The 21,811-nt window shown below is 43.0% G+C and overlaps 1 protein-coding gene across 1 annotated transcript in view; it reads right to left on the minus strand.

Annotated features, from left to right (window-relative positions):
- Positions 1-13,539: 13,539 nt before the first annotated feature.
- enpp6 (ectonucleotide pyrophosphatase/phosphodiesterase 6) overlaps positions 13,540-21,811 on the minus strand; it is a 176,300-nt gene continuing 168,028 nt past the window's right edge. Inside the window, exon 8 of the mRNA XM_034180940.1 lies at positions 13,540-14,096. Coding sequence (XP_034036831.1) covers positions 13,879-14,096 — 218 coding nt within the window. The 3' untranslated portion in view covers positions 13,540-13,878. The remainder of the gene's footprint in view (positions 14,097-21,811) is intronic.

Genomic DNA, 21,811 nt, shown 5'->3' on the forward strand with positions numbered 1-21,811 from the left:
AACTATGACGTCGGCAATCGAGAACTCCTTGCGGTGAAAGAGGCTCTTGAAGAGTGGAGACATCTGTTGGAGGGAACGTCCGTGCCATTCACGGTTTTCACTGACCACCGGAACCTGGAGTATATCAGGACCGCCAGGCGGCTGAACCCCAGGCAAGCCAGCTGGTCACTGTTCTTCGGCCGTTTTGACTTCCGGATCACCTACCGTCCCGGGACCAAGAACCAGAGATCGGATGCCTTGTCCCGGGTACATGAAGATGAAGTCAAAGCGGAGTTGTCGGATCCACCGGAACCCATCATCCCGGAGTCCACTATCGTGGCCACCCTCACCTGGGACGTAGAGAGAACCGTCCGGGAGGCCCTGGCACGAAGCCTGGACCCCGGAACTGGGCCGAAGAACAAACTATACGTCCCACCAGAAGCTAGGGCTGCAGTCCTGGACTTCTGTCATGGCTCCAAGCTCTCCTATCATCCAGGGGTGCGAAGAACCGTGGCAGTTGTCCGGCAGCGCTTCTGGTGGGCATCCCTAGAGGCCGACGTCCGGGACTATATCCAGGCCTGCACCACCTGCGCCAGGGGCAAGGCTGACCATCGCAGGGCATCAGGTCTACTCCAGCCGCTGCCTGTGCCTCATCGCCCCTGGTCCCACATCGGCCTGGATTTTGTCACGGGCCTCCCGCCGTCCCAGGGTAACACCACCATCCTCACGCTAGTGGACCGATTCTCCAAGGCGGTCCACTTCGTGGCCCTCCCGAAGCTCCCAACAGCCCAGGAGACAGCGGACCTCCTGGTCCACCACGTCGTCCGGCTGCATGGGATTCCAACAGACATCGTCTCCGATCGCGGTCCCCAGTTCTCCTCGCAAGTCTGGAGGAGCTTCTGCCGGGAACTGGGGGCCACGGTGAGTCTCTCGTCCGGGTACCACCCTCAGACCAACGGGCAAGCAGAACGGGTAAACCAGGAGGTGGAGCAGGCCTTGCGCTGCGTGACTGCCGCACACCCGGCGGCCTGGAGTACCCATTTGGCCTGGATTGAGTATGCCCATAACAGCCAGGTGTCTTCAGCCACCGGCCTCTCCCCTTTTGAGGTATGTCTGGGGTATCAGCCCCCGTTGTTTCCGGTGGTTGAGGGAGAGGTCGGTGTGCCCTCGGTCCAGGCTCACCTACGGAAGTGCCGTCGGGTGTGGCGTGCCGCCCGTTCTGCTTTGCTAAAGGCCCGGACGAGGGCAAAAGCCCATGCAGACCGTCGGCGGACCCCGGCCCCTGCGTATCGGCCAGGGCAGGAGGTGTGGTTATCCACAAAGGACATCCCCCTCAAAGTGGACTCCCCCAAGTTACATGACCGTTACATCGGCCCATTCAAGATCCTGAAGGTCATCAGTCCAGCCGCAGTGAGGCTTCGGCTGCCGGCCTCACTGCGGATCCATCCTGTGTTTCATGTGTCCCGGATTAAACCTCATCACTCCTCACCCCTCTGTACTCCGGGTCCGGCGCCGCCTCCTGCACGGATCATCGATGGCGAGCCGGCTTGGACTGTACGCCGGCTTTTGGATGTCCGTAGGATGGGCCGGGGCTTCCAGTATTTGGTGGACTGGGAGGGGTACGGCCCCGAAGAACGCTCCTGGGTGAAGAGGAGCTTCATCCTGGACCCGGCCCTCCTGGCCGATTTCTACCGCCGCCACCCGGACAAGCCTGGTCGGGCGCCAGGAGGCGCCCGTTGAGGGGGGGGTCCTGTTGTGTGGGCCGCCAGAAGAGGAGGTACTGCTGGCCCACCACCAGAGGGCGCCCTGCCTGGAGTGCGGGCTCCAGGCACCAGAGGGCGCAGCCGCCTCACAGGAGCAGCCAGGGTGACAGCTGTCACGCATCACCTGCAACAGCTGTTACCAATCAGCAGGGGTACATCAGCAGGACGACGTCTCCACCTCTTTGCTGAGATATCGTTCTACCTGGAAGGTAACATTCTCAGCTAACTGTGTGACAGTAACCTTTTGTGACTTTTGTGCGTTGTATAACAGACTCCTTTTCCAACGAGAGGTGGAGGTAGTTTTCCTGCCGTGCGGATTGCTGGGTGCAAATGCGCCCACATTTAATTGTTTCTTTGTTCCTCACCAGCAGTACCAGGTCCGACACGCGGAGGCAGTGGCCACCTGGGAATTCGGGACTTGGCGGCTCCAGTATTCCCGGGGTCTGGTGGCGGAGGAAATCGTGTGGTTCCGGTTCTGCTTTGGACAGACGTCTCCTATCTTCGAGCCTGCCCACACGACACCTTTTGTGATTTGGCTTTTTGTCCATTGTTGTAATCTGTTGTATTTGTTGTGCCCATTCACAACAGTAAAGTGTTGTTATTTGACTTCCTCCGTTGTCCGTTCATTTGCGCCCCCTGTTGTGGGTCCGTGTACCTACACTTTCCCAACAATAACATTTACATTTACTCTGATGGACTACCCAGCAGTGGGGAATAAGTTTCATTACACTAGAAGTCTTTCAGAAAGCGCTGTAACTAGGTTTAAGGATATGATTCCTTCTTTATGTTCTCTAATGCCATATACCAACACAGTGCAGAGTAGCTACCTAAACTCTGTAAGTGAGATAGAGTATCTCGTCAATAGTTTTACATCCTCATTGAAGACAACTTTGGATGCTGTAGCTCCTCTAAAAAAGAGAGCTTTAAATCAGAAGTGCCTGACTCTGTGGTATAACTCACAAACTCGTAGCTTAAAGCAGATAACCCGTAAGTTGGAGAGGAAATGGCGTCTCACTAATTTAGAAGATCTTCACTTAGCCTGGAAAAAGAGTCTGTTGCTCTATAAAAAAGCCCTCCGTAAAGCTAGGACATCTTTCTACTCATCACTAATTGAAGAAAATAAGAACAACCCCAGGTTTCTTTTCAGCACTGTAGCCAGGCTGACAAAGAGTGAGAGCTCTATTGAGCTGAGTATTCCATTAACTTTAACTAGTAATGACTTCATGACTTTCTTTGCTAACAAAATTTTAACTATTAGAGAAAAAATTACTCATAACCATCCCAAAGACGTATCGTTATCTTTGGCTGCTTTCAGTGATGCCGGTATTTGGTTAGACTCTTTCTCTCCGATTGTTCTGTCTGAGTTATTTTCATTAGTTACTTCATCCAAACCATCAACATGTTTATTAGACCCCATTCCTACCAGGCTGCTCAAGGAAGCCCTACCATTATTTAATGCTTCGATCTTAAATATGATCAATCTATCTTTGTTAGTTGGCTATGTACCACAGGCTTTTAAGGTGGTAGTAATTAAACCATTACTTAAAAAGCCATCACTTGATCCAGCTATCTTAGCTAATTATAGGCCAATCTCCAACCTTCCTTTTCTCTCAAAAATTCTTGAAAGGGTAGTTGTAAAACAGCTAACTGATCATCTGCAGAGGAATGGTCTATTTGAAGAGTTTCAGTCAGGTTTTAGAATTCATCATAGTACAGAAACAGCATTAGTGAAGGTTACAAATGATCTTCTTATGGCCTCGGACAGTGGACTCATCTCTGTGCTTGTTCTGTTAGACCTCAGTGCTGCTTTTGATACTGTTGACCATAAAATTTTATTACAGAGATTAGAGCATGCCATAGGTATTAAAGGCACTGCGCTGTGGTGGTTTGAATCATATTTGTCTAATAGATTACAATTTGTTCATGTAAATGGGGAATCTTCTTCACAGACTAAAGTTAATTATGGAGTTCCACAAGGTTCTGTGCTAGGACCAATTTTATTCACTTTATACATGCTTCCCTTAGGCAGTATTATTAGACGGTATTGCTTAAATTTTCATTGTTACGCAGATGATACCCAGCTTTATCTATCCATGAAGCCAGAGGACACACACCAATTAGCTAAACTGCAGGATTGTCTTACAGACATAAAGACATGGATGACCTCTAATTTCCTGCTTTTAAACTCAGATAAAACTGAAGTTATTGTACTTGGCCTCACAAATCGTAGAAACATGGTGTCTAACCAGATCCTTACTGTGGATGGCATTACCCTGACCTCTAGTAATACTGTGAGAAATCTTGGAGTCATTTTTGATCAGGATATGTCATTCAAAGCGCATATTAAACAAATATGTAGGACTGCTTTTTTGCATTTACGCAATATCTCTAAAATCAGAAAGGTCTTGTCTCAGAGTGATGCTGAAAAACTAATTCATGCATTTATTTCCTCTAGGCTGGACTATTGTAATTCATTATTATCAGGTTGTCCTAAAAGTTCCCTAAAAAGCCTTCAGTTAATTCAAAATGCTGCAGCTAGAGTACTGACGGGGACTAGAAGGAGAGAGCATATCTCACCCATATTGGTCTCTCTTCATTGGCTTCCTGTTAATTCTAGAATAGAATTTAAAATTCTTCTTCTTACTTATAAGGTTTTGAATAATCAGGTCCCATCTTATCTTAGGGACCTCGTAGTACCATATCACCCCAATAGAGCGCTTCGCTCTCAGACTGCAGGCTTACTTGTAGTTCCTAGGGTTTGTAAGAGTAGAATGGGAGGCAGAGCCTTCAGCTTTCAGGCTCCTCTCCTGTGGAACCAGCTCCCAATTCAGATCAGGGAGACAGACACCCTCTCTACTTTTAAGATTAGGCTTAAAACTTTCCTTTTTGCTAAAGCTTATAGTTGGGGCTGGATCAGGTGACCCTGAACCATCCCTTAGTTATGCTGCTATAGACGTAGACTGCTGGGGGGTTCCCATGATGCACTGTTTCTTTCTCTTTTTGCTCTGTATGCACCACTCTGCATTTAATCATTAGTGATCGATCTCTGCTCCCCTCCACAGCATGTCTTTTTCCTGGTTCTCTCCCTCAGCCCCAACCAGTCCCAGCAGAAGACTGCCCCTCCCTGAGCCTGGTTCTGCTGGAGGTTTCTTCCTGTTAAAAGGGAGTTTTTCCTTCCCACTGTAGCCAAGTGCTTGCTCACAGGGGGTCGTTTTTGACCGTTGGGGTTTTACATAATTATTGTATGGCCTTGCCTTACAATATAAAGCGCCTTGGGGCAACTGTTTGTTGTGATTTGGCGCTATATAAAAAATTGATTGATTGATTGACTAAGGTTAATTATGGAGTTCCACAAGGTTCTGTGCTAGGACCAATTTTATTCACTTTATACATGCTTCCCTTAGGCAGTATTATTAGACGGCATTGCTTAAATTTTCATTGTTACGCAGATGATACCCAGCTTTATCTATCCATGAAGCCAGAGGACACACACCAATTAGCTAAACTGCAGGATTGTCTTACAGACATAAAGACATGGATGACCTCTAATTTCCTGCTTTTAAACTCAGATAAAACTGAAGTTATTGTACTTGGCTCCACAAATCTTAGAAACATGGTGTCTAACCAGATCCTTACTCTGGATGGCATTACCCTGACCTCTAGTAATACTGTGAGAAATCTTGGAGTCATTTTTGATCAGGATATGTCATTCAATGCGCATATTAAACAAATATGTAGGACTGCTTTTTTGCATTTACGCAATATCTCTAAAATTAGAAAGGTCTTGTCTCAGAGTGATGCTGAAAAACTAATTCATGCATTTATTTCCTCTAGGCTGGACTATTGTAATTCATTATTATCAGGTTGTCCTAAAAGTTCCCTGAAAAGCCTTCAGTTAATTCAAAATGCTGCAGCTAGAGTACTAACGGGGACTAGAAGGAGAGAGCATATCTCACCCATATTGGCCTCTCTTCATTGGCTTCCTGTTAATTCTAGAATAGAATTTAAAATTCTTCTTCTTACTTATAAGGTTTTGAATAATCAGGTTCCATCTTATCTTAGGGACCTCATAGTACCATATCACCCCAATAGAGCGCTTCGCTCTCAGACTGCAGGCTTACTTGTAGTTCCTAGGGTTTGTAAGAGTAGAATGGGAGGCAGAGCCTTCAGCTTTCAGGCTCCTCTCCTGTGGAACCAGCTCCCAATTCAGATCAGGGAGACAGACACCCTCTCTACTTTTAAGATTAGGCTTAAAACTTTCCTTTTTGCTAAAGCTTATAGTTAGGGCTGGATCAGGTGACCCTGAACCATCCCTTAGTTATGCTGCTATAGACTTAGACTGCTGGGGGGTTCCCATGATGCACTGAGTGTTTCTTTCTCTTTTTGCTCTGTATGCACCACTCTGCATTTAATCATTAGTGATTGATCTCTGCTCCCCTCCACAGCATGTCTTTTTCCTGGTTCTCTCCCTTAGCCCCAACCAGTCCCAGCAGAAGACTGCCCCTCCCTGAGCCTGGTTCTGCTGGAGGTTTCTTCCTGTTAAAAGGGAGTCTTTCTTCCCACTGTCGCCAGGTGCTTGCTCACAGGGGGTCGTTTTGACCGTTGGGGTTTTTACGTAATTATTGTATGGCCTTGCCTTACAATATAAAGCGCCTTGGGGCAACTGTTTGTTGTGATTTGGCGCTATATAAATAAAGTTGATTGATTGATTGATCTCTTTAGAGACTAGGGTTGGGTATTGAGAACTGATTCTTTTCAAGTATCGTTAAGAAATTATTCGATCCACTGATATCAATAGCCTTTTTGCCTAACAATTCCCTTATCAGTCCTTCAGAGCAGCTAAAAACAATAGAAACAATAGAATCCAATCAAATTCCCAATGTAGATCATTCCTCTACGTTGATTACAGACCCTGCAGCGGCTCTGTAATCAACCCTTTCTGTGGTGCGACACCACTTTGAAGCGTGAACCAATGAAGCAATGCTTTGATCCACTAGCTCATTGGTTCTTTGATTCGCTGCTCTTCAGAAGCGACAAGTCTGCTTCTTAACCCCTCTCAAAGCCATTAAAATATCATGAGTCACTTTTGTGTGGATTAAAGTCACTAACTGGGACTCTTGTGTTGTAGTCAAGAAATGAGAATCATCCTCCGTTCCATTGGCACAGCTCCAAACGTTGCTTCCAGATGGAATTAATAACTTCAAAACAAATTGCCGCTTTAAATAAAATGACACCTCTTACAAATGTTGCAATACAGACAAGAAACTACAATCAACTAAAATGTTTTTTTCATTCCAAAATGAGACTTCCTGCATTCTTTATAAATTACATCCTGACGTGCAGCACAGCCAGCTGCAAGAGCTCAGCTCAGATGTATGGAGTGAGATTCATACCAATAATGTCTGAAAGGAAATGCTTTGGACTAAAACTACAGATTTTGTTTATTTCTATTCATGTCCAGAGCTCAAAGATCCACCATGTAGAGTTTATTATGTCCAAAGTTTAAGGATCCAGTGACCAATTTCATATTTATTTACTTTAAGACTCAATAAAATGTTGTTCAATTTCAGTTCAATTTAATCAGCTTATAAAGCGCCAAATCACAACAAAAGCCATCTCAAGGTACCTCACATAGAACAGTTCAACATAAATAATTAAAATAAATAAATAAAAATTTAAAAATTCAAATACATAATTAAAAACAGAAGTAAAAGAACAAAACTGATAAAAAAATAAAAACTATTCATGAGAAAGAGAATAGGCTTTAAGTGTTGACTTAAAAATGTCCACAGACTCCATGTTGTGAAAGTGTAGGTACACGGACCCACAACAGGGGGCGCAATGAACGGACAATGGAGAAAGGTGAATAACAAGTTTTACTGTTGTGAAACGAGCACAACCGATACAACAATCAATAATTTGGGGTTTAAGCCGAAATCTGCTGGTGTCGTGTGGGCAGGCTCGAAGGTAGGAGACGTCCGTCCTAGTCGAACCGGAACCACCCAGATCTCCTCTGCCACCGAACCCCAGAAGTACTGGAACCGCCAAGTCCCGAATTCCCAGGTGGCCACTGCCTCCGCTCGTCGGATCCGGTACTGCTGGCGGGAGAGAGCAACAAACACACAGGTGTGGATGCGACAGCACCCAGTAAACGGAGAGGGGAGAAGCCGCCTCCACCTCTTGTCACAATAAAGCAGGAAGGTGAGTACTTATCCAAGTAATTAGCTTTCAGTAGTCAGCTGTCCTGAAAAGGTTTAACAAGTTTTATCAGATTATACAGAATATGCTTGCAGAGAAGGTTACCTCAATCTTAAGGCGATATCTCGGCACTGAGGTGGAGACGCCGTCCTGCTGATATACCTCTGTGCTGAGTGGAACAGCTGTGTCCAGTGATGGGTGACAGCTGTCACCCTGGCTGCTCCCATAAGGCGGCAGCGCCCTCTGGTGCCTGGAGCCCGCACTCCAGGCAGGGCGCCCTCTGGTGGTGGTGGGCCAGCAGTACCTCCTCTTCAGCGGCCCACACAACACTCCAACTGCCTCACGGTCACAGAAAGACCGTTCCACAGAGTGGGTGCACGAATAGAAAAAGCTCTTTGACCCGATGACATAGAAAACCTGCAAAGCCTACTTTTAGTACCCAAAAATTTCACAAGAGGTATCGATAAGGGGAATCGATAAGGAATCGGATCGATAAGCGGAATCAATAATGGTATGATATCGATAAAATCTTAGTGATACCCATCCCTATTAGAGACCACACCTTTTTTAGAACAAAAGAAATGGAGAGATGTTAAATTAAAAAATGAGTGGATTGTGTGTACACGACGAGTATGGACACAGGTAAGGAATAAAATTGGTGCACCTTTAACAATTTCACGGACACTTAAAATGACTAAGATTACTGATTATTTTACCTAATAAAATGGATTCTGGATTTAAGGCCTGAGCAGAAAAGGGTTTAATCATTATACACCAAATGTTTGATGGAGGGATTTTAATACCTGAACAACAGTTGCAGGACAAATTTGGTTTAAGTTCTGTTGATTTTTTTTTCGATATTTATTTGCGAGATTATACAGTATATTGTCAAGTGCAAAATGGGAAACCTTGAAACAAATGCTTATGCCAATCAAACACTTACTGATTAAGGCAATTGAAGAGAAAAGCAAGGTTAAAATAATATTGAGCATGTATAAATACCTACAATCTCACCTGGCTGATAATTCACTGGACTTGAAGGCGAAGTGGGAGTTAGAGGCAATTATTGAGGATGAAGAATGGGAAGAGGCCTGTAAAAGAGGCCATAAAATTACTGACAGTCCAACATGGAAGGAGTTCAGTTGGAATGTTAAGATTCTTTAGGACACCATCCATTATTTTTAATAATGATAATATTAAAACTAATCTGTGTTGGAGGGATTGCTAACAAATTGGTGATCACTGAAATCATACTGAAATCATACTGGCAAGGGATCCAAGGAGAGATTCGAACCATACTAAACTTTAACTTACCGCTCGATCCAAAATATTATATTATAGGGCTGACTCCGGGGGGTAACGAGATCTTGGTTAAAAGCACTACCTCCCTCTCTTCTTCATTGGCGTATGGGACAGATGGAAGAAATTACTGCTAAGGTTCATTTGAAAATGGACTTGTTTTTGGACTTAGTGTAAAAGTGTAATAGTGTAAAATATGTTGTAGGATGTACCCCTATTATTTTCAGTGGGCTGGAATACTGTTTTTGAAATTGCTGAGTCGCTCTGTTCTATTTGTTCTATTAATTCTATTTGTCCTTATTTTACTATGCTGTAACTGAGTATGGAGGTGACAAGATCTTTTTGAATAAACATTCAAAAAAAAAATACACATACACAGAATGAGTGTTTCTCAACTCTACTCAAAAGTATTGGAACACTTGGCATTTCACACAATTTTTTTTTATGTCATTTCAAATACAAATAATTAAATAAATCTAAAGTTATCTGTTGTGTGTTGGGGGGTGTGGCTGGAGGTTTTGGTGTTGTTTTCTTTTCTTTGCTCCTCAGGTGGCATGGAAGCTGATTTGTCTGTGGAAAAAAGGTGCTGGCTGAAGAATCCTCACCCTCGTCAATATCATGTGAGGCACCTGGGACTGGTGCTCACGTGCAGCCCTAAAGACTTTCAGCTGTAGCAGATAATTGGATGGCGTTCTGCTTTTAAGGCATGTGTGAATCAAGCAGAACTGCCGGGAACTCAACCTTGTGATGTTCGTTTGTGAGACGCTGAGGACCGCACCTGGGTTTGACACAATAAGCCTGTGAAGCAAGGAAGGGTGAGGACACTTGCTGTCAGCACACAGTAAAGGTAATTAACTGTTGGACTAATTGTAGATAGTAACTTGATGTTTTGCTACATAGTATACTTGAAATTGTGATGAGAATGGTGTGGCTTGCTTCTCACTGCTGTGGCGTGCAGGATAAGTGATCCTCCACTTATTGTGAGAAGCTGCTCATGTGCATAAAGATAAAAAGTACAGACCTTGATGTGTTGCTGATAGCATGTGTCTTGTGAAAGAAATTGTTATAACTGCTAACTTACCTCACATCTTCTGTGCTTCACAGAGAGTCAGTTTGTCGTGTCCACCTGGGGGGTGTTTGTCTGATGGTAGTGAGTCCAGGAGCGCCGGACTTCTCTCCTTATAAATGCTGGAGAGCGTGCCAGCAGTCACTCCTCTTGAAGGACATTGGGTTGGGGTTTTTTGTATAATTTATTTAGGCACAGGTGAAAAATAAATTGTTTTTTGTTGATGGAACTGCTTTCTGGTTATTTTTAGTGCTGGGTCCTGTCTGACGCAGGTTCGCTCCTCAATCTGCGTCGACACATAACATTATCTTCCTTAAACTCAAACTGAAAGCAAATGTCTGCAACTTGATATAAATTAATTAAAAGTATCAAATCCAGCTTCCTGAAGTGGTGTAGAGGAGGATTTTCTTAAAAAGGAGACCTGAAACTTCAGCTACAATTTGCCAGAAAGTAAGATGCAAACCTGGATTTGATGTTTTGGTGAAAGAAACATTTGTATTTCTTCATAATTGATGTGACTCGCTGTGACGTACGTTGTATTTGGTGTGATTGTGCAATGTTCACATCTAGTGCACATAATGATTGCGTGTCACAGACTTTGCACATTACATTATTTCATTTGCGCACCCCAAACAGGATGCACAGTGGGGTCCGGCTCATCGAGGGCACAATCAGGATGTACTAGCAGGATTTGGCATGCTTCATCCATTTCGAAGTTCCCACAAATGCCATCAGAATGATCCAAATGCAGCGCGAATGCAGCGCGACTGCCCTTCAACTGCTGTTCAAATATTCCCCAGTTCGAATGCAGAACGACAGTGGTGTGCATGTTCTCTACATTCATGCTGGCTATGTGAATTTGGCAGATTTTGTTAAGCGCCACATGAATGCTGTACGAGGAATTTGAATGCAGCTCGAATTGCACGAATGTCGTTTGACTGTCCATTCATACGGCATTCACACTGTAGTGTGACGGGAAGGACAGTCGAGACAATCGGCCAGGATTCGACATGCTCAAGCAATTCATACAGCCCCTTGAACTTCATTCGAATGGTTCGAATTGCATACGAATTGCCACATGAATGTCGTCAGAATACGATACGACTGCATCAACTTTCGAATGTTTTCCAATACAAGTGCAAAATGAATGTAGAGTGCATGTGTTCTGGCCGCATGAATCAGCATGGTCCTGAATGCTGTACGAGCCATTCAAGTGCAGTTCGAACTTGCACGACTGTTGTTCGAATCGTCATTCGTATGGCATTTGGGCTCATTCATGCTGTAGTGTGACGGGGTATAAGCGGGGTAGTCCTAGTGAGTACAGGCTGATACTTTTGTGATTGTGTTCCATCAGGAAGCAGCGTTTGTGGCAGCTCTGGCTGAGAACGCAACCGGCCACAGCTTTGCTTTTGTTTTTGAGCAGGTTGCGAGGAAAAAAGGTTTATAAGCCAGTCAGTTGCCAGGTCTCCACTTTATAAGCCAGCACGATGATAGAACAGTGCTCTGTGGAATAGGAGTGTTAAATAAAAAAGGTCTAAGTTCAGTTGTGAACACAATCTCTGCTGACAAACATAAACTTCATGACAGAGTTAGCATGAGAAGGCAACGTGTAAAGCAATCCAGGTGATGAGCAGTAATGTTTTTAAAGACAGACATTATTTCTGGGGAGTGATCACCTCCACACAACCCCAATGAAAGGAGGAAACACAAAGCCTTTGACAAAAGAGATAAATGTAATGAAAAGGTGACTATTTTGGACTACTTTAAGAAATCTTTCAATTACTCCACCATGAACATAATGAACTCAGGACACGCTGCTGTTGTTTGCCCCCTTGTCTTCCCAGATCGAGTCCATGCTTTGGGGATCTAGGAATCCAGTAAGTTGTTCCTTTTTGGTGGTTCATTTGGACCTTTGTTTTATGCTTCAGTTGTCATTCAGGTTGGTTTGTGTTATTCTTTCCACTCACCCTGGGTTCTTTCTTTGACTGTCACTGTGCTTGTGGGCGTAGCCATGTGCTTGTGGGCATGGCCATGTACTTGTGGGCATGGCCCTGTCACTTGGTGCTCCTCACAGCTGTTCCCCATCAGAATCACCTCACCTGTCTGCTGTCTCCTGGTTCCATGCCCCTGTTCCTCTTTGATTGCTGGATTATTGTGTGGTTCTTGTGTGTTTGTGTTCCTGCTGGTTGTCCTCCTTGCCCTGAGGTCCTGTACCTCAGCTGGTCCTTGACTCTGTGTTGCTCTCGAATCCCCGCCTGTGTCCCTGACCATTTCACTGCTCTGTGGTTTGGTAAAGTAAACCTTTTACATTCTGTGTCTTTGTTGTCTGCATTTTGGGTTCAGTTTATACAAATCATGACATAAATGGACAATGTGCACTATTTTGTGCCTTTGAAAGGCAGAATTCTCTGCACTCAGTGAGTCAGCATGAAACGTTTTTGGGAATGCTATGGTGTTGGCATAAATTGAAGTCACTGTTGTGTAAATTGTCACAGACGACGGTTGTCTGTCACTCAAACTCACCTCGCCTTCACTTCCCACCTGGGCCTTTCTGTGTGGAGTTTGTGTGTTCTCTCAGGGTTGGCGTGGGTTTCCTCAGGGTGCTCAGGCTCTGCCCACTTCCAGACATGCAGGTTCGGTGAATGTTTGACTCTAAATGGACCGTAGGTGTGAGTGTGTTTGTCTGTCTCTCTGTTGACACTGTGACAGACTGGCGTCCTGTCCAGGGTGGAACACAATCCCACTATTCCCACTGTCGCCAAGTGCTTGCTCACAGGGGGTCGTTTTGACCGTTGGGGTTTTTCCGTAATTATTGTATGGCTTTGCCTTACAATATAAAGCGCCCTGGGGCAACTGTTTGTTGTGATTTAGCACTATATAAATAAAATTGATTTGATTTGACCTATCTCTCACCCTATGACTGCTGGGATACACTCCAACCCCCGCTGTGACCCTTGATTGGAATGAGCGGGTATAGAAAAATGAATGACAGCAGACAGGAAACGTTCAGGAAAACGTTCCTCAACCTGGCATCTGCAGAGGTCGTCGGCTTCCTGTCTGCTGCCTCCCACTGACTCTGACACCACGTTCAACAATTCTTTAACTGTAAAAATCACTTCCATTCATAATCCTCAGTCATTCTCATCTTACTTATGACAATTTTTCATCTGACTTTTATTTACAGTCCTTTATTTTTAATCCTCAGAGAATCAAACTTTATTACAGTTCTTGTTTTTCCATTTTACTCCCAAGAAAAGTTTTATTCTTGTTTCCTTTAACTTGTTTATTTCTCAGAGCAGAGGCCTGATGAAGAAAGACATCACTAATGTCCACTGATCCACTGTCAAGAACTCGAACCCAACACTAAACACTGTAGCAGAATAAAGTGGTCCAGTGGCGCTCTGTTCCAGTTCCTCCATAAAAATAAGGATTCAAGAAGATTCTAGCATCATGGACACTTGCTCCTATAAGGATTTTTAAAAACTGATTTTTAAACGTATCTTAACATTCCATTAGCATTAGTCCTGCAGATGTCTCTACCAGATTACAGATTATAGTCTCCTTTTCAGAGAGCTATATGATGTCATCCCACAATGGCAGCAGTATTGCAAGAAAGCCTATGAAGCAGGTGGAGAGGGGCGTGTTCCTGGCTTCACCACCGCCATTCAGAAGATACTCCACTCGAGACCAAGAGCCGTTATTTGGCAAAGGATCCACACCCAGGACCCGGCACAGCAGGTTATAGATGTCCACTGTACGAATTGGTGCTGCTCGAACATTCCGCTTGAAGTCTGGAGGAAAACAAAAATGACACAAGTACTCTCCGTGAGTAATGATGGGTACAATACACCAATCAGCCTTCACATCGACAATTTATCAGCTGCTGAATGTAACAAATAGACTAACTAGTAATCCAACAAGTTGCTGGCAGCTGTTCATGAAGTAACTGTATAATGTAACTTTTCAAAGTTACTGTGGTAACACTGTCTGTTTGTGAAGCTTAGGACTAGCAGCCGGCGAACACCTTAGTAATTTCTCTGTTTTCCCGTCGACTTACTGCTGATAGCTTAGGTGTAGTTTTTTCTGACCGACTGATTCTGCTCTTTTTCTCTCTGTCCGAGGTACGAAAGACATCACTTGGAATTGCAGGATTGATGGATCCCAAACTCAATATGTCCAAAACTGACTGATTGTGAGATACAAGGCCTGACGCAGGGGCTGCAGTCTGTGTTTGGGGGTGACCCTGTTGTGGGAACAGGCCCTCTGACGGCATGAGGAATGCTCGATGACCCCTGCCTGTGGCGTTGATGCCTGCGTGGACTTCTCGTCTTCTTAATATTATTATGGTTTTTGATTTCCTGTTTTTTGTTTTGTCAGCTTTGTAAAATTTTGCAAAAACTTGTAATTGTTAGAATGGCCTAAGCAGTGGGTCACCCCTCTGAATCTGGTCTGCTTGAGGTTTCTTCCTCAGTATCATCTTAAGGAGTGCTTAAGATGAGTGTGCTTGCTCTAGGGCAGGGGTAGGCAACCTGTTCCAGAAAGAGCCATGAGGGTGCAGGTTTTCTTTGCAGCCATTGACTCCACCAGGTGATTTTACTGATTAATATCACTTTGAGCAGATGGAATCAGTGAAATCACCTGGTGGAGTCAGTGGCTGCAAAGAAAACATGCACCCTCATGGCTCTTTCTGGAACAGGTTGCCTACCCCTGCTCTAGGGGTTGGAATCTTTGGAATCTTCTGACCACAAAGATTCCAAAACAGTATACTGTGGACTATCTGTGACTGGATGTTGGAGTAAAAACAGCAAGAATGGTGACAAAGGTCAATTTCAGTTTGTACAGGGATCAAAAGTTAAAGTTGCTTTAATTTTGTTAAAAAGCAATGCAAATTTGAGTTAACAGGGTTTTAAAAAAGGAATAGTTTGCATCATGCTTAGTTATCATATTAGAATAAGAAAGAACTTTATTAATCCCAAAATTATTTTGTCAGAGTGCCAAAACAGTAAGCATTGCTTTTTTTTTTTTTTTTAGAATGAGAGCAATGAATACAACATGTTGTCGTCAGTTCAGCTGCTCCTGTTATTGTCCGGGTTTGCGACAGCAGATACAGCCAGATCTGCATTGGTTTTGCTCTTCCTGACGCAACTCCAGTTTCACGTGGAGAAACACACACAGCCACTGGTGTTCCGAAGAGGAGTCCCATCCAAGTACTAACCAGATGCTGCACTGCTTAGCTTCTGAGATCTGACGGGATCAGGCTGACACAGAGCAGACCGGCTGCAGCAATGAATACAACATGCTTATGCAAAATGACTGAAAGACACTTGCACAAGATGTTGACAGTATTGCACATATCTCTGAGTAACTGGAAAAACTCTGATATGTATAAATCCTGCAGAAAGGAGAGGCGTTATACAGTCTGATTGCCACAGGTAGGAAGGACCTCCTGTGGTGTTTTGTGGTGCACCTCGGTGGTCTCAGTCTGTGGCTGAAGGCAGTGGTGGGCACAGTTCCGATAATCCGATAACCGATAGTTATCGAAGATATTGTTTTCATTATTCTCTCAAAAATTCTTGAAAGGGTAGTTGTAAAACAGCTAACTGATCATCTGCAGAGGAATGGTCTATTTGAAGAGTTTCAGTCAGGTTTTAGAATTCATCATAGTACAGAAACAGCATTAGTGAAGGTTACAAATGATCTTCTTATGGCCTCAGACAGTGGACTCATCTCTGTGCTTGTTCTGTTAGAGCTCAGTGCTGCTTTTGATACTGTTGACCATAAAATTTTATTACAGAGATTAGAGCATGCCATAGGTATTAAAGGCACTGCCCTGCGGTGGTTTGAATCATATTTATCTAATAGATTACAATTTGTTCATGTAAATGGGGAATCTTCTTCACAGACTAAGGTTAATTATGGAGTTCCACAAGGTTCTGTGCTAGTACCAATTTTATTCACTTTATACATGCTTCCCTTAGGCAGTATTATTAGACGGCATTGCTTAAATTTTCATTGTTACGCAGATGATACCCAGCTTTATCTATCCATGAAGCCAGAGGACACACACCAATTAGCTAAACTGCAGGATTGTCTTACAGACATAAAGACATGGATGACCTCTAATTTCCTGCTTTTAAACTCAGATAAAACTGAAGTTATTGTACTTGGCCCCACAAATCTTAGAAACATGGTGTCTAACCAGATCCTTACTCTGGATGGCATTACCTTGACCTCTAGTAATACTGTGAGAAATCTTGGAGTCATTTTTGATCAGGATATGTCATTCAATGCGCATATTAAACAAATATGTAGGACTGCTTTTTTGCATTTACGCAATATCTCTAAAATTAGAAAGGTCTTGTCTCAGAGTGATGCTGAAAAACTAATTCATGCATTTATTTCCTCTAGGCTGGACTATTGTAAGTCATTATCAGGTTGTCCTAAAAGTTCCCTGAAAAGCCTTCGGTTAATTCAAAATGCTGCAGCTAGAGTACTAACGGGGACTAGAAGGAGAGAGCATATCTCACCCATATTGGCCTCTCTTCATTGGCGTCCTGTTAATTCTAGAATAGAATTTAAAATTCTTCTTCTTATAAGGTTTTGAATAATCAGGTCCCATCTTATCTTAGGGACCTCATAGTACCATATCACCCCAATAGAGCGCTTCGCTCTCAGACTGCAGGCTTACTTGTAATTCCTAGGGTTTGTAAGAGTAGAATGGGAGGCAGAGCCTTCAGCTTTCAGGCTCCTCTCCTGTGGAACCAGCTCCCAATTCAGATCAGGAAGACAGACACCCTCTCTACTTTTAAGATTAGGCTTAAAACTTTCCTTTTTGCTAAAGCTTATAGTTAGGGCTGGATCAGGTGACCCTGAACCATCCCTTAGTTATGCTGCTATAGACTTAGACTGCTGGGGGCTTCCCATGATGCACTGAGTGTTTCTTTCTCTTTTTGCTCTGTATGCACCACTCTGCATTTAATCATTAGTGATTGATCTCTGCTCCCCTCCACAGCACGTCTTTTTCCTGGTTCTCTCCCTCAGCCTCAACCAGTCCCAGCAGAGGACTGCCCCTCCCTGAGCCTGGTTCTGCTGGAGGTTTCAATATAAAGTGCCTTGGGGCAACTGTTTGTTGTGATTTGGCGCTATATAAATAAAATTGATTTGATTTGATTATCAGATTATCTTTTCAGATAACTTTAAAAACCATTATCGGACTAATTATCTTCCAATACATTTTTGTCTGATAATTTTTAGACCGTTAATGTCGTAAACAAAGGTGAACAGCTACAAACATTTCTAAAACTTCAAATCAGTTGAGCACCTACCTGTTAAATGCTTCATAGCAGATGTGTAGTTCTACCCTCTGCAAACAGAGGAGAGTTGCTTCTAGAAGAAACCACTCTATCCTCTGCAGTCAAAAAAGAACTGGTCACAAAAAACTCTCATTTCTTTTAACCATATACTGATACGTGGGCAATATCACCCAAGTCATCCAAAGGCATACATTTTTAACTTATGGTTCAAATTTTAACCAAACTAATTTTGGACAAGTTATTTAAATTAACATGTCTGAAGTTTTATAAAGTGTAAATATCAGATATATGTTTTAGTTTTAAAGTAATGCGCTAATTTTTAAGGTTTTAGTGTGAACATGCTGTGCCAAGTGCATTATGGGTAGGATAGGGTAATCTCAGGACGTTCACAACAGCATTTGAGACACTGATCAGGCGCCACGGACAACAGCATTAAACTCTAGTGCCTAAAACTCTCGTGAATATATTCTCTGGGTTTATAGACGTTGTTATTGTGTTTGCATTTATGAAATTCCACACATCTTAAATGTAGCAGACACAGATTTTCTGGAATTTTGTTTTGGCAAGTTTTCACAGCCTCTTCTGACATCTACTGGCCAGTAGTGTTCATGGCAGTATTTGCCCTGAAGCTGGGCACTGACACTGTACAGACACTGTACAATATTTTCAATCAATCAATCAATCAACTTTTTTCTTATATAGCGCCAAATCACAACAAACAGTTGCCCCAAGGCGCTCCATATTGTAAGGCAAGGCCATACAATAATTATGAAAAACCCCAACGGTCAAAACGACCCCCTATGAGCAAGCACTTGGCCACAGTGGGAAGGAAAAACTCCCTTTTAACAGGAAGAAACCTCCAGCAGAACCAGGCTCAGGGAGGGGCAGTCTTCTGCTGAGACTGGTTGGGGCTGAGGGAAAAAACCAGGAAAAAGACATGCCGTGAAGGGGGGCAGAGATCGATCACTAATGATTAAATGCAGAGTGATGCATACGGAGCAAAAAGAGAAAGAAACAGTGCATCATGGGAACCCCCCCACAATCTACGTCTAAAGCAGCATAACCAAGGGATGGTCCAGGGTCACCCCAACTATAAGCCTTAGCGAAAAGGAAAGTTTTAAGCCTAATCTTAAAAGTAGAGAGGGTATCTGTCTCCCTGATCTGAATTGGGAGCTGGTTCCACAGGAGAGGAGCCTGAAAGCTGAAGGCTCTGCCTCCCATTCTACTCTTACAAACCCTAGGAACTACAAGTAAGCCAGCAGTCTGAGAGCGAAGCGCTCTAATGGGGTAATATGGTACTACGAGGTCCCTAAGATAAGATGGGACCTGATTATTCAAAACCTTATAAGTAAGAAGAAGAATTTTAAATTCTATTCTAGAATTAACAGGAAGCCAATGAAGAGAGGCCAACACGGGTGAGATATGCTCTCTCCTGCTAGTCCCCGTCAGTACTCTAGCTGCAGCATTCTGAACCAACTGAAGGCTTTTTAGGGAACTTTTAGGACAACCTGATAATAATGAATTACAATAGTCCAGCCTAGAGGAAATAAATGCATGAATTAGTTTTTCAGCATCACTCTGAGACAAGACCTTTCTGATTTTAGAGATATTGCGTAAATGCAAAAAGGCAGTCCTACATATTTGTTTAATATGCGCTTTGAATGACATATCCTGATCAAAAATGACTCCAAGATTTCTCACAGTATTACTAGAGATCAGGGAAATGCCATCCAGAGTAACGATCTGGTTAGACACCATGCTTCTAAGATTTGTGGGGCCAAGTACAATAACTTCAGTTTTATCTGAGTTTAAAAGCAGGAAATTAGAGGTCATCCATGTCTTTATGTCTGTAAGACAATCCTGCAGTTTAGCTAATTGGTGTGTATCCTCTGGCTTCATGGATAGATAAAGCTGGGTATCATCTGCGTAACAATGAAAATTTAAGCAATACCGTCTAATAATACTGCCTAAGGGAAGCATGTATAAAGTGAATAAAATTGGTCCTAGCACAGAACCTTGTGGAACTCCATAATTAACTTTAGTCTGTGAAGAAGATTCCCCATTTACATGAACAAACTGTAATCTATTAGACAAATATGATTCAAACCACCGCAGCACAGTGCCTTTAATACTTATGACATGCTCTAATCTCTGTAATAAAATGTTATGGTCAACAGTATCAAAAGCAGCACTGAGGTCCAACAGAACAAGCACAGAGATAAGTCCACTGTCCGAAGCCATAAGAAGATCATTTGTAACCTTCACTAATGCTGTTTCTGTACTATGATGAATTCTAAAACCTGACTGAAACTCTTCAAATAGACCATTCCTCTGCAGGTGATCAGTTAGCTGTTTTACAACTACCCTCTCAAGAATCTTTGAGAGAAAAGGAAGGTTGGAGATTGGCCTATAATTAGCTAAGATAGCTGGGTCAAGTGATGGCTTTTTAAGTAATGGTTTAATTACTGCCACCTTAAAGGCCTGTGGTACATAACCAACTAACAAAGATAGATTGATCATATTTAAGATTGAAGCATTAAATAATGGTAGGACTTCCTTGAGCAGCCTGGCAGGAATGGGGTCTAATAAACATGTTGATGGTTTGGATGAAGTAACTAATGAAAATAACTCAGACAGAACAATCGGAGAGAAAGAGTCTAACCAAATACCGGCATCACTGAAAGCAGCCAAAGATAACGATACATCTTTGGGATGGTTATGAGTAATTTTTTCTCTAATAGTCAAAATTTTGTTAGCAAAGAAAGTCATGAAGTCATTACTAGTTAAAGTTAATGGAATACTCAGCTCAATAGAGCTCTGACTCTTTGTCAGCCTGGCTACAGTGCTGAAAAGAAACCTGGGGTTATTCTTATTTTCTTCAATTAGTGATGAGTAGAAAGATGTCCTAGCTTTACGGAGGGCTTTTTTTATAGAGCAACAAACTCTTTTTCCAGGCTAAGTGAAGATCTTCTAAATTAGTGAGACGCCATTTCCTCTCCAACTTACGGGTTATCTGCTTTAAGCTACGAGTTTGTGAGTTATACCACGGAGTCAGACACTTCTGATTTAAAGCTCTCTTTTTCAGAGGAGCTACAGCATCCAAAGTTGTCTTCAAAGAGGATGTAAAACTATTGACGAGATACTCTAACTCCCTTACAGAGTTTAGGTAGCTACTCTGCTCTGTGTTGGTATATGACATTAGAGAACATAAAGAAGGAATCATATCCTTAAACCTAGTTACAGCGCTTTCTGAAAGACTTCTAGTGTAATGAAACTTATTCCCCACTGCAGGGTAGTCCATCAGGGTAAATGTAAATGTTATTAAAAAATGATCAGACAGAAGGGAGTTTTCAGGGAATACTGTTAAGTCTTCTATTTCCATACCATAAGTCAGAACAAGATCTAAGATATGATTAAAGTGGTGGGTGGACTCATTTACTTTTTGAGCAAAGCCGATAGAGTTTAATAATAGATTAAATGCAGTGTTGAGGCTGTCATTCTCAGCATCTGTGTGGATGTTAAAATCGCCCACTATAATTATCTTATCTGAGCTAAGCACTAAGTCAGACAAAAGGTCTGAAAATTCACAGAGAAACTCACAGTAGCGACCAGGTGGACGATAGATAATAACAAATAAAACTGGTTTTTGGGACTTCCAATTTGGATGGACAAGACTAAGAGACAAGCTTTCAAATGAATTAAAGCTCTGTCTAGGTTTTTGATTAATTAATAAGCTGGAATGGAAGATTGCTGCTAATCCTCCGCCACGGCCCGTGCTACGAGCATTCTGACAGTTAGTGTGACTCGGGGGTGTTGACTCATTTAAACTAACATATTCATCCTGCTGTAACCAGGTTTCTGTAAGGCAGAATAAATCAATACGTTGATCAATTATTATATCATTTACCAACAGGGACTTAGAAGAGAGAGACCTAATGTTTAATAGATCACATTTAACTGTTTTAGTCTGTGGTGCAATTGAAGGTGCTATATTATTTTTTCTTTTTGAATTTTTATGCTTAAATAGATTTTTGCTGGTTATTGGTGGTCTGGGAGCAGGCACCGTCTCTACGGGGATGGGGTAATGAGGGGATGGCAGGGGGAGAGAAGCTGCAGAGAGGTGTATAAGACTACAACTCTGCTTCCTGGTCCCAACGCTGGACAGTCACAGTTTGGAGGATCCAAGAAAATTG

This window comes from Thalassophryne amazonica, chromosome 11, assembly GCF_902500255.1.
Source record: "Thalassophryne amazonica chromosome 11, fThaAma1.1, whole genome shotgun sequence".
NCBI classification, from domain to species: domain Eukaryota; kingdom Metazoa; phylum Chordata; class Actinopteri; order Batrachoidiformes; family Batrachoididae; genus Thalassophryne; species Thalassophryne amazonica.